This window comes from Clinocottus analis, unplaced genomic scaffold, assembly GCF_023055335.1.
Source record: "Clinocottus analis isolate CAN_PGR_092001 unplaced genomic scaffold, fCliAna1.0.p SCAF_13, whole genome shotgun sequence".
NCBI classification, from domain to species: Eukaryota; Metazoa; Chordata; class Actinopteri; order Perciformes; family Cottidae; genus Clinocottus; species Clinocottus analis.
This window is the reverse complement of record NW_027175854.1, coordinates 1,688,615-1,702,919: the sequence shown is the minus strand read 5'-3', so window position 1 is coordinate 1,702,919 and position 14,305 is coordinate 1,688,615. Positions and strand designations below refer to the sequence as shown.

Genomic DNA, 14,305 nt, shown 5'->3' with positions numbered 1-14,305 from the left:
ATAATGCAATTTGTCTCTAAAGGTTGTCACGACCCTTTTGCTGAAGTAAAGCCTAGTCTTTGTCTTCACACACACACACACACACACACACACACACACACACACACACACACACACACACACACACACACACACACACACACACACACACGCACACGCACTAAAAATTGCAAGCAACTTTAACTACAAAAAATCCTGTAAAACTGACACGTTCTTTGGCCATTATTCAAATATGGAGCAATGATTTAATTGAAAAGCCAACAAAATGGTCCTCCATGTTATCACTAATCTAAGCAACCATAGTTGGTACAATATTATAAGACATGCATTAGTCATGGATACAAAACACAAATATCCGTCTGTTGCTTTTTTTTCTTTGAACTATTTTTGCTGTTATTCCTTGTTTCTCACATCAGTCAAAAGCAGCCACGACTACCAGGATATTTTATTCTGACATTTGTTTTTCCCCAGACCCAAAGTCCAAACTGGCTTCTCATTTTGAGTTCAATGTCAGCTAAAGCTCTGGTGGCTTTATTTTCTCCTTTTCATCTCCCTTATCTGCAGTTGTGCTCTTATCGTGTGCTCACAGTGTCTCATAAGGAGTGGATGTCAACAGCACGCCGCCTCAGTCAACTTATTCCAGGCGGTCTCAGCGGCCAGCACGAGAAGATAACCCTACTCTACCCTTTTTGTGTTGGACCCCACACTTGCCCTTCTTATTGCAGGTCTTTTTTGTATGTAAATGCATGAGTGTTTGTTTGTATGCGGAGTACATTGCTTTCACAGCTGTGTACAAAGTGGACTCCGATCCCCATAAGAACTACCTTGTGATGCGTCCGGTGTGTGGAATGATGACCACCTCTTATATAATATAGGTTATATAGTTAGCATTAACAAGCTACTGACAAGCTGCATGTTTATACATGGGAAATAGGTGAGTATCAAGTAGGGAGTAGCAGGGTATATGTCCTCATGAGAAGAAACACTGCCAATGTCTATTGGTTTTCAAAAGGAGGAAGCAGACACACATAAACATGACAACATGCTGTTGGCTTCATGAAGCTTACATTGTCAGTCTAGCTGAGCAGACAACAGCTGACTGATTTAGCTCAAAATATTCCCCTAGTGCAATTAAATTTCAAATTACTTATCGGTTGAGAATATACAATCTGTTTGATTTGTTAGTAATACTTACAGACAGCACTGTTGCTACTACTGCAGTTGCCGCTACAACCTACTACTAACACAATAACAACATTAAAGCTATACATGGGTTTATGATATAAGTTATCATAATCAAGAGAGGAAGCAGCATTACATTGATGTACTCGTCAGAAAAAGGCTTCTTTTGTAAGATTCACTGGTAAAGCACCAATTTGCAGACGCAGAGGTTTCTAGAAATATATATTCAGGGTATGAGGATGGAAAAATGAATATAATGATGCCTGTAACTGATGCCTGTATCTTCACAAAAAAAATAATATTCATCACCACAAAGGGCAACAGTTGTTCTGTCAGCACAAAAATACACTGAAGGACTCGCTACTCCAAAAAGCCAAATGGACAAGACTAGGCGGGCTTCACCAAATCGCTGATACAGCCGATGGGAATTACTGTCTGTCAGAAACTGAAACCTTCGACCATGACTCTCTGATCATAAATAGTGCTTGACCCTTATTCCTCTTAGACTCAAGAGGATATTTCCTCTTTGCTGAAAGTCAGAGAGACACAAGGCAATATTTTTAGGCTCTTCAATAATGCCCTGTGCCCTAAGGCAGGCGGTGATACAGCTTGGAAGATGGATTAGAGTGCTCTGAATTCACACATGTGTGGTAGCAGACGCTCTAAAATCCATTCCATGTCAGGCCGCACCTCGACCCGTTGAAAAGTGTGGAACCATTTTTGGCTCCAGACCTCCTTTTCCCCTGCTTTTCAGTGTTTGTCCCTGTGTTTGAGTCGTCGTAGGAATCCCAAATTGATTCCAATACGTGTGTTTATTGTATGTATTTGTTCAGCAAAGTCTTGGGGAAAAATGTATTCATGCAAAAAAAAAAAACACTTTTAAAAGATATTTTGATCATGACATGAAAATCCAGCATGATTTGAGCCGGATTCGCTAAAAATGCTTCCTGGAGCGGTCAAGAAGACACCTTTTGGGAAAGATTAGGACCTAAGGAATCTGAATCTGAAACATATCACCATAAAACAAAAGCCTGGGCTTGTTATTAAGGAGTTTCAGTCAAAAAAACTGTGTTGTTTGGTTAAAAAATGGAAAAATTACATATTTTATGCCAAAAGATTGTCTGAATGGTGCATGCTGGGACTTTAAATTGATGTGGCAGGATTTGTGTGCACGTTTTCCAAAAGGTTAAGCTCGGCTGCTTGTTTTAGGGAACAACGCGGTGCCCACGACCTTGAGGATGTTGCCTCAACCCTTTCGCCGAATGCAAAAAACAACAAATCTTTGTGATCATTCATTTGCTTGAAATGTATATTTTTTTGATCATTTATTGTCAGAAAATGTAAGTATGACCCAGCCCCAGTAAGTGCTATATGTATTGTTTTAAACAACAACACCTACTATAGCCTAGAACAACAAAATGTTAACGAAATAAAATGACACATTTTGAAATAAATGCTGTGATATCACAGACGTGCCGCAAATGTAATGCCATGTTTTAACAATTAAGAGTCAGTTATGGGTGTTTCCTATTCAAAGCCATCCTGCCTGGCTGCCCAGCAGCATTCATATACACAGTAGCAGATGGAGCCACAAGGGAAATGGTGGAAAGATTTCTGAAGATCTTTGGACCCTGAAAACCCCTGCTGTTTGAATTTGAAGCAAATCTAAAGGAGGAAAAAGAAAGCAATCCCGAGATATTAAATCCCTCTGTGATGTATTAAATTTTCCATTGTTTCAATAGAAGCGGTCCATTCTAGCTTTCTGGAAAAGCTTTGACAGCACTGCTTCTGAAAGTGTGACAAGTACAGGAGAAGAGAATAAGAGGTTAGACAGATACAAAGAAGACAAAAAAGGCAAGTGTCGGAATAGACAAGAGGTCCGCAGATGAATGGAGAATGGCCGAGAAAGAAAGAGACAAGAAAAGTGTGAGGAAGAGATGGGTAGACAATAGATGCCAAGGGGGTTGAAGAAAAGAGAAAGGAGAGGGTTTTGGGAATGAGATGCTGAGAAGAGAGCCAGGAGGGATGAAGAGGAGGTAGAGCAGGAAAAGTAACATGAGCTGAAAACATGAGAAGATGGACAGGGGAAAGAAAGTGATCACAGAAGGAAAATAGCACAAAAAAAAGGACAAGAATGAGAGTACACATCTTTGAACATACAGTAAGAAGGAAAATAAAATAAAATAAAATGGCTTCATCAAAATGCACTTTTTACAATGTGGTGTTGAATGGATTTCAATCCACGGATTGGCGAATAGTAAATTAACTAAACTCAAGAAGAGAGCTTTAATCCTGAAATGTACAGAGCTAAATATCAAAGGGACTATAATGCTGAAAGCGTTGGCACAGATATATGCGTAAATGAAGATAGATACACCAAAATGGGAGGGATTGCATGTTTGACAATTTCTCTTTCCAAACATCACAGGAGGAAAGGCATGGGTGGGAAATGCATCTTCATCCTATGACGATTGCCAAGTCACTGTAAAATACAATGAATTACATGTCTAGCAGTTTAAGACATCTGAAGGAACAGACAGAAACTCCCTCGCTCTGCAGGATTTGAACATTTACTGTCTCAAACCTGGTGATTCCTACCCACTGGAAAGCATGCAATGTCTCATATTTAGTCCGACACTTCTCCTCTCTCCTAGCTTTTGCCTCCACTTGTATATTTAAGGCATCTGCTGTTTGCAGAGGAGCAAGAATAAAGTGCTATGTATAGCTCGGCTCTTGCCATGGGCCAGAATAAAATATGGATGTGTCTTCCCATGCTGCGCCAGCTGAACATTGCAGGCCAAGCTCTGACCTCCATCTGCTCCAGACAGGCTGAAGCACCTGACTGACAATCACAAACACACCCAGGTCATGAGGTTCAACAATTAGATCCTCAGAAAACTATTTTAAATGCATTCATTTGTTGCGACAGTGTGGTAGACGGTGACTCACAAGTATGGATGGATTATTCTGTACGTGTTTAATAAGTGTTAACGACGAGCAGCCAACTGGAAACCCTTACTTTAGAGCCTGGAGAATAGTGTGTGTAAGACAACTATGAGGCAGATTAGGTGATAAAGCTGAAGGGTAAATTGTGAGAGCTACTTTCATAGTTTTTGGTGTAGTGTAAGTGGTCAGGTACGATCTGAAAACTCTGAATGCAAAATCTATTGCTGTCCCCACACACATGCATTCCTTTTCAGTTTGAGTTACAGGAACAACGACGGAGAGAAGAAGGTTTTCCTCCACAGTGACAGTCTTTGACAACCCATCACCCAGTACTAGGATGCATTGTTGACCATTCAGATCCTATTGTAGAAAACAAGGCAGAGACACGGTCAACAATGCATCCTCTGGATGGTCGACTGTGTGTCATGTCTGATCTTAAAAATCTTACAATAAGCTCTTTGAAAATCAAATTAACTCGACAATCTGTCAACTGAAACTGAAGCGTGGTCCCATTCCAGTAGGTTGTATCGGGCCATGAGAGTTTGTTTTCTTGAGCTCTATTCCCACGATTAGCATCACTTCATGTGTGAGTCATGGTATGATAATCACCGTACTTTGTTGAGTCAACTTCCTCACACATTTTCAACAGCTCACTTGGACCTAATGGGCTCTGCTCAAATGACATAAATTCAGCTGTGCCCTGGGGAACCCCTCAGAAAGCAGCTGACACAAAAATGACAGGTTTTTATCCCATTTCTTTCCCAATTCTGGAGCAATTTCTTTCAGTGTTTCATTGAGATGCTCTACCGGTCTATTAGTTTGTGAAAAGTAAGAAGGGGTGCTTTTCCTTGGACCTTTCCTGAGAGTGTAAAACCTGTAACATTTTGTTCTGATCAATATTTTGTCCTATACCTAACTAAAAAACACTGAGCATGAGTGCAGTAAATTGCTTCGCTGTTACCTTACTCAAAGAATAGGCTTCTACAAAATGCGTAGCATATAGCAATTTGAGTCAAAACACCCGACTTCTGCCACTGGACCGTGACCTCTCTCTGCCTTTCTCTCTCCAAGTGCAGCTGCTTGGAACGCTTGGACATCGAATGCCAAGGTGACCCGATTGGACTCAGTGGACAAGAGGGATGGATTCCTGACTGGAAGCCATCCTCCACAGCACAGTGTTCCTCCATCCTGTCTGCTGTGCTTCACTATGCAACTGTACAACACAGTTTACACAACCAGTGTGTTAATGGTTACATTATTTACAGGAGACACAAGTCACACTGTGATTATCACTTCCAAATGCCCCTTGATGTTCTTCTTTGTATTGTGGATACTGTCGAGTCAGTCATTTCCTATAACTCTTATTGTAGTTGAAGAGGATCTTTTATATAATGCAGGGTATCGAAAAGAGGTATGTACTCTATTCTGTTTTGTTCTGGCCTTTGAAGACTGTAGAGGTAATGAGTCTATGATGTATCATTTAAATGTCTAAAGATAACTCCGCCTCCTGCTACTTTCTGCTTTAAAATTCTATATTTTATTTCACGTTTAAAAAAGGTTTAATTCCTGTGTGATTGGGATGTTATTCATATGATCATTGTGGTCAAGTGCTAATGAATGTCTTTCTAGTAAAACTATATTAAACTCTTGACAGATTCCATGTATATCTTGCTGCAACGGTGTTATTGGGAATATTTCCCTCAATGTAGGAGCCGAAATGAAGCAGAAACGATATTATGCAAATCTAATTACATTACAGTGCCAATTTATCTGACACCAAGATAATTCATCACACCCAGAAACAATTCAGTTATTTTAATACGCTGCAAGCGACAGTATTTTTCAGACAATTGCATATTGACCAAAGGCAGGATGAGGAGAACAGCTGCAGTTTGGATTCTACCTTGAACAACCCCACAAAATGAACGGGTGGCTGGAAACATATATTCAACCCGTGAGATCTTCTTTTTTAAGATGCCGCAATATGATTTGTTGAAATCCACGGTAGCTACGAATGCCATCGTTTCCTTTTTATTACCCATATTTTATTCTTAATTACAGAAAGACCCCAATACATCACGTCAGGGTTCAACACAGTGGGCCCTATTAGTCTTGTGTTATTATTTCACCGTCTCTTTGAACAGTGTGAAGAAGTACAATCAGAATTTGAATGCACTCTTTGAAACACAAGGAGCACAGGAACATACCAACACCACATTTCTTACCAGCCTCATGAAGATGACTCGTGAGTTGGCGTGCGATGGACCCACGTGATATTGATTTTGCGTGGCCTTGGTGCATACAAACTCATTTCTACTGGCACGTAGCTTGTCTTTCTCCGTCTCTGACAAAGGCAGATTTGATTACCGGGGCTTCATTTCGTGAGTCACAATACCTGGACATGTTCTTTTCTCCTCCCTCTTTATTTCATTCTTTTCTGCTGCACATCAGTCCCTCGGCTGCCGTGCATAGAGGGGTTTGCTCATTGTGCGCCTTTGAAACGTCCGGACAGACAAACACACTAGAGGCCGTGATTGATGAAACTGACACCGTGTGTTTTCACACTGAAGTGGGCACAGGCCACAGTTGCATGAGTAACTGCTTAAAAAATAGCACATTTATTGGATTTATTAGCCAAGCTAATCCCAGGAAGAAATTTGAACGTGCTCCATCTCGATCACGCGGAGTTGTTTGTGCACACCCGCACATATGCTCCACACGCGTGTCTTTAAATCATCTCACTAAATTGCCCTCATCGACAGCACGCGACTTAAATGCTTTTTTCCGCAGATGGGGCGAAAGGAAGAATGGGAAGTCTTTGTAATTAACTCCCCTCTATTTATCATGGGGAAGGATGACAAGCTTGATTCAGTATTAATCAAAACATTACCCTGAGCTAGCTCGAGTGCGCCAAGCTGGCAGCCATTCCTCATCAATGATGTCACATTAGCGATCTGAAGCTTGACACTGGATTAATACTCTCCCGTCTTGAGTTCAATTAGAGCTCAGTAAACACTCGATAATGACAGTGGTCTTGGGGATGATATAACAATCTTCTTTTTTTTTATCTACTTCTGAACTTCTTTCAATTCACAAGACCATCAGCACTGTAGATCTAGAGGAGTCGAAACGTTTTGATATTTCATCATAGTTATAGGTCTGCGAAGAAACATGGAGGAATGTAATTTGATCCTCCCTCTCGGCTATATGACCTTCATCTCCCCAAGGACAGAGAGGAAGTCGAGGATACCCCTGACATCTTTGATCTGGTTGTATTATTTACCAGAATGTAGCCAAGCTTCATATACGTTGTTTCCTCCCTTGTTCCTTAGATGTAGAAAAACTTACGGGGAAAAAAGCCAACATGTACAACACTGTCTTTGTTGGAGTCAGGAGGGACACGTGTGCTTTTTGTTAAGCGTGTGTGGAGTGTCTCCACAGAGGGAGGAAAGCCACTGAAAGCACGGGATCTTTGTCAAACTGCTTGTCTCTCTTTGTCTATTTTAAGCAATATTTAGTTGCATGTTTACTCCCTCACGGTAGTAAACTTTAAGTATCTTACAGCATATTCTCAGTGGGTTATATGTGGGCTTCATCGCTAGGCTTCATCTGCGTTTACAACATAAAATAAATACTTCATAATTGCATCTGGAAAGTAATATGACACACGACAGGAACGCCTTTTGGGATTTTGCAATGCATAACTATAGCGAAACAATATTATTTTACTAGCAATGCTTTTTTCATTAGCTACAGTACGCTCCTAAAGCTGTTTATAGCAACCTTTGTGCTTTCAAAAGAACAATTTTAATGCCGCAATAATATCTCTGGTCATATGGATCAGTTAGTTCAGTGCGTGAGTTACTATCCAGCGGGAAAAAGCAGATATCATTTAATGCTTTGACCGACTTATTTTGTTGGAGTGCAGTGTTGCACTTGACTCCTGGAGATAACTCAGCTTAAGAGTTCTCAGAAGTTATCTTAAACAGTGTTATAATATTATATATTATATGTGTGTGTGGTTCTCAACAAGCACCAGGTAGCACATGCTTTATCTTTATATATTCGTATTATTACGTTGAATGCATATATTCTACAACATTTTCCCCGAGCTTTAAGTTAATTGTGTTCTTCCAGTTCTTGTGTTCAATCAGAGGGTCATGTGACCCTGAATGCCGTCTCCATTTAGATTAAATGAGTGAGAAACAACAGTGTCAGCAGGCGGAAAAAAGCAGTAATGACGGTTGTCGTAGAGTCATTCTGCAGAGCTGATGAGTGTCGTTCCACACAGGAAGTGGATGGATTGCTTGATATTAATGTGAGAACCGGAGCAACGGGCCCAGCCAACACACCCCCAGCATTGTGTTGGCAGAGCCGTGGTGTGAAGTGGCAGGCCAACCACTTTTTAATGTTGTTTATCTGTTCTATGCACGGTTGTTTTTGGCCTTGCTGTGAAACAATAATATTCTCTGACTTAAGATGTTGTAATTTTCAGCTCAGTGCCTCACACTTGTGAACATTACATTAATACACAGATTATTAATACAGAGACTTGTTTGGACTCAAACATGAAAACAAAAACATGAAATTAGCTATTAATGCATAATATATAAAGCAGCCACATGGTACAGCCAACCCCAATGAAAGAATGCCAGCCAGGAATACATGATGTGTGTTTTTACACTTGATAGTGATGAACTACACACAGTCTGTCTTTTGATCTCCAGACACACACGTTGAACCTGAGGCCCGAGGCCATTTAGCCCACAGAGAGGATGCTTTGACTATCTAGAATAATGAAATAGCAGCATATAGTTGTACATCACCATCTGCCATTAGACCTGGGCCCCGCCGCTGTGATTTGGTCTGTGATTTTTGGGTGAAAAGACACATTTCTGTCATTTTTGTCTGACGTTTTCAGCGACGCAAAAACGCCATGCAGTTATCAACTATTATATATATGATTGTATTCTTCCATTTTGTACAGCTCAATAAGGAGATCCTGGAGATTGCTTATTAAACTTTATTTAATCAAAGGAAATTCTTGAAAGAAAAACTTATTTATGCCTAATCAGTTACTGTTTCACTGTGATATTCAGACTTCTCATCTTACTGTCTCTGTTTAATATCACACACAAGCTCGGTCATTTTGACTGGAGGTGGAACAAACCATCGCTTTAGCGTAAACCTTCATATATAAATATATATATATATATATATTTATTTCCTTATCATCTGAAATGTGTGTTTTTATTAGAAAAAAAAAGGTTTGGAGCCGTGGAGACCAGCTGCTATAATCAATCAACAATCTGGATCAGCAATGATCAGTAATTATTATATATCAGTAAAACATGATCTCTCTCTCTTTGCTCCCTTTTTTCTTTTGTGCTGATCCGGACTTCTGATCCGTTGCACCACTAATTTGCACCATGTGAAAACAGGAGCATGATCTCCGTTGATAATTACAATATTCTGTACCTGCTGACCATGAAAGTATTGCTCCAAAAAAACAAACAATTCTCACGCATTAGCAAGCTGTTAGCAAAAAAAAAAAAAGACTTTCAATATTCGGGAGCCAATGCTCCCAGGGCACGTGCTTAATAGGGCAGCCCGCCAATGTCAAATGTATTCTGCTATAGTTTTATAATGAAACGGGCAATAATTGCATCCTTCTGAACGGGTGGGCAGGCCGGCCCATTTAACGCCGCAATTCCTCCACAGCCCCGTGCAGCGACCGGCTCTAGTCAGGCTCAGAAAGTAAATGTGTGTCTCTCTGCTCGGGCCGTGTCAGCTCACAGCGGCCCTCGCCCAGACTGTGTCGACCTCCCGGAGGGGAGGATGTGTGTGAAGGGCACGCCGCGCCCTCTCATGCTGCGGGGAGCCACAGATCCACCAGTCCGGGGGCGTGACCGTCCTCAGTGACTGTCCGTTGGGGGGCGAGGCACCTGATTCTTCTTGAAATTGTCGTCGTTTACTTGGTAACGGCATTCATATTTACACACCTGATGTGTTTAGGATTCAAATACATACGAGTGTGAAAATATATGTGTAAATGCCTGCATTCACTATGTTACTTATTAAATATACAAAAGTATTGTAATCAAATTAGTTGTGACCGTGACTCAGTGGTTAGCGTGCCCGTCTTTCTGTCAGAGGATCGGTGGTTTGAGCCCAGGCTCCGCAAGTCCATTAACATTGTGTCCTTGAGCAAGACACTTTAACCCTTATTGTTCCCCGTTGGTGTGTTTACAGTGTATAGAGTTTGGATAAAAGCGTCAGCTAAATGTAATGAAATATACTTCAAGCACCGAAAGTCAAAGTTAAATAATTGTGCAGGAATTGTTTCAAATGATTGATTCACAATGTTGCAGCTGCTAGAGCACAGATGTGTTTACAAGTTCTTCATAGCTTCTAATTTGGCTCCTAAAGTGACCCAAATTGATGCATTTAACTTAAACATTCAAAAGTTTCTTGCTCCCTGGAGGTCCTAAAGTCCGCCCACCATAGTCTCACGAAATCCAATAAGAAACTTGCTTGTATAATTTGCCCGTCTAACAACAAAGGCTTCACATGCAGCTCGGCGGCAGAAGATGCAGCGTACTGCTGTGCACTGAAAACAGAGCGGCGGGGTATCTGTGATGATGGCGGTCTGACGCTGAGAACTGATCCCCGAGCTCTCATCACAGAACATGATTTTCAGCACGCCGCTAAGGTTTTTGCTGCCCCTGATTTACGCCGTCCACGCGAGCCCGAATGCATTCTCAAAGCCATGGGAATTGCTGAATAATGAAATTGACAGGCCTCATTTGTTTGGTTGTCTGTTTAACAAAAGCCAATGCCATGCACAACCCTGTGAGGCATAGCCATAATCCCTAGGGAATAATACAATTGAGTTTAGTTGAAAGGGGTTATCTGTCAGCAGGACAGACAGATAAAGGATGACTGGGATTTGGAGACTTTTCGGATGCCGAGGAGCACAGAACAGGTGGCACAGGAGTGAAATCGCTCCTGCGTATAAATGTCGCCGCTCTATGCAGAGGAAGGATGGGAAGGAATCACGTTAAATGGTTTGTGTGAATATCTTTTGTGAGAGATTTATAGAAGGATGTGTCAAGAGCTGTATTTGATGACATTAAAAAAAAATCATCATATAATTTGTCACATAACAGTAATAAAGTGTCCTAATGTGATGCAATGCACTTCATATTGCCCACTAATTCATAATTTGACCCTGGAATTGTATGTTCCACGTGTCTCTCTTGATTAAATTTGATGCGTCTCAACATTAATGAAAGTACATTTAGTCTTAGTGCTTTCAACCAATTTGCTTGATTCTCTTCTCAAAGCGTTTTGGGGGCAACGGTCACCTTTTTGTTCTCTTGCCATAATGGCGTCATTCGGTGATTATCCCAAGAGACCGGCTCATATTGTTGGAGCCTTGACTTCTCTAACCTCCGCCTCACTCCTCCTTACCCGCTGGCTGTCCCAACATGTTGCCTCTCCACTTGGGAACAGAGGAGGAATTAACCTCAGTCTCTTTACCTTGTTGCATAATCTTCTGTTTAATCATTAAATGAGGGCAAAATATACTATATACAAAAGCCAATGCCATGCACAACCCTGCATAGCCATAATCCATGGGGATTATATATTTCAGATATTTATGTTAACTTACTGTTTGTGTTAAAATGAAAATTGTTGTAATTTTTATACATTTCTATATTATTATCATCCATCCAAATCCTTTTTTTAAATAACAATAAAACTACAAACATAATCAGCTTTCTCTGTTGTTGAGCTGTAAGTAAATACTTTCTTTCAGAATCTCTCACATGGATCAGCGTTATGCCTAAAAAAAGTGAAATATAAATCAGTGGTTATCCTTATTAGCCTATTTTCAGTAAGTAAGCGCCCAGTCAGACGTAAAAAAGCTTGCGTGAATGCGGTTATGCTAGGTGATAAATACTCTGGGCGCGAGAGGGCATTTCCACAAACCTCCCCAATGCATAATTCATTAATACATGAATAACTACGGCACCCTCCAACTCCGTCAGCACCCTTCAATTATTAAAGTTGTGCTTTGCAGAAGAGCACCCCGAGTTCAAACGGATATGATGTGAACAAATGCTGCATTGCCTGAGATCACAATGTTTAGATAACTTGTTTGGGATCTCGACAGCTGAATTTTTTGGAAGCATCACTTTGCAGTATTTTTAATAATGGCTGAATAGCATTTTGGCCCTCGCTTGAAGTGCAGACCACTGACGATGTTTAGCGAGGGTCAGCGGGCCACCCACTAGCACACCTCAGCATCTAATCGACCAGACCGATGGCCCCTGTCACTTGACCTTTAGACATTACATTAAAATGACACGGCGCTGCGTGACACGCGCAGGGCCGATGGCTATGTTAACTGAGCGGGGTGCGGGTTCACTGTCGATGTGGTTTCAGAAGGAAACACAGAGATTGTATCATTACCAGCATGATGTAATGGCGTGACTCATGCAGACCTGCTGCATTTAGACTAAATTCAAGCAGTACATGCTGTCCTATCGAGAACATGGTCGGGCTGGCTAGAGCCAGAGTGAACTGTCCAGGCTCGGCCATCTGGGGAGCTGGCACCGAGCGCCTCCACGGATGTACGAATCATGCTCTCAGAAGCCACCACTGAGCACACCAGACCGTCTGTGACAACTCAAATGATATTAATGTATGCTGCTCTTAGTTGAATGACAAGAGACAAACCCACCGTCGTGCTGTTCATCTCAAAGCAATCACATCATCCATCTCCTTTACGCACACAGATATTATTTCCATCATACTAAATTGTTTTTTTTTTTTTCAAGGGAAAGGTATTCAACCCACCTCGTTTTTCAAAATTATGCTTGATCTCGTTTTCCTTGCACATGATGTCCGCGTGCCCTCCGTAGTCCTCGTGGACCTTCCCGTCACTGAGCTTGGCGTGGAGCTGGTTGGGCGTGGAGTTAAGCGAGTGTCCGCCCGTGTCGTCCTCGTCGCAGTCGTAATCATCCAGAATGGGGGTTTCCCGAATGGGCATGCCGATGACGGAGCTCCCGTGCTGGTGCGTGCTCCGGGAGCCCCGGTAGCTGTCCCGGCCCTGGGGTCCGAGCAGAACGGAGGGAATGTAGTGGATCTCGTGGGTGGCCTCGGTGCTGGCGCTCTTCTGGGGGATGCGTCGGCGCTTGCACCACCGGTGGCGGGTGTACAGGACGAGGGTGAAGAGGAGAATCAGAAGGAGGAGGGCAATGAGGCCTCCCTGAATGAAAGCGAGAGAAAAGAAAGAAAGGGAAATGTGAAGGGAAGCTTACAAGGACGGCAAACTCTGAGGTCCACGCTTAATTGGTAATGCTGATATTCTATGGACTGCGCAACAAAAGGAACATGTATTACACCTCTAATGGGAATCGCTGCTCCGCTGTCACTTACAATGGGTTGAATGGTGATTAGAACCATTTGCCACTTATTGAATGAGGTCTGGCAATCATCACTTCAACGAGCGAGCGCTCAAAACAACACAAGGTTGCTAACAAGGTGCTAAAGAGACCAACTAATTTGTGCCTCAGCTTCAGACAAGTGCACGGGTCAACATACAGGCAACTATTTTAGTGAATGAAAAGGGAAAAATCCCAAGAAGGAAGCCAAGAGTTTGTAGAGAAGAGCTTTGCAACGTCTGACACTGTGCAACACCTAACACAATTTATGGACGTGCTGGCTTTCATGACATAATGTTAATACATATCCGTATATACGAATCTTTTATATTTAAATTTATAGATTTCGTACAGACCCAAATAAAACTTTTGCATATTCCCAATGGACATTGAAAAGAATACTTGGGAAGTGTGAGTAACACTGAATGGAAAACCTGTTTTCGGATACGAGTGAATTTTAACATTTTTTTGACACATTTTTTGACACATTGTTGGTTTTTGTGAGTGAGCCAAAGTAATTAACTTTATTTAATCAACACCAGGATGCACCTGTCTCGTTCACCTCACACAGTATCTTTGCCTAGCGTTGCTCCCTCCACACATCCCCGTGTCAGGTATCTCTAAATACTAGATGTGTCAAATATAAATGCTACTTTGTTGCTGAATCAATTACACATTTTTAGCAATCTGATGTATAATGATTTAGTTGCTTCAAATGCTTCAAA

The 14,305-nt window shown here is 41.6% G+C and overlaps 1 protein-coding gene across 1 annotated transcript in view; it reads right to left on the bottom strand.

Moving 5' to 3' along the window:
• LOC137783442 (astrotactin-2-like) overlaps positions 1 to 14,305 on the bottom strand; it is a 218,803-nt gene that overhangs the window by 143,984 nt on the left and 60,514 nt on the right. The window contains exon 3 of the mRNA XM_068573373.1: positions 12,994 to 13,405. Coding sequence (XP_068429474.1) covers positions 12,994 to 13,405 — 412 coding nt within the window. The remainder of the gene's footprint in view (positions 1 to 12,993; positions 13,406 to 14,305) is intronic.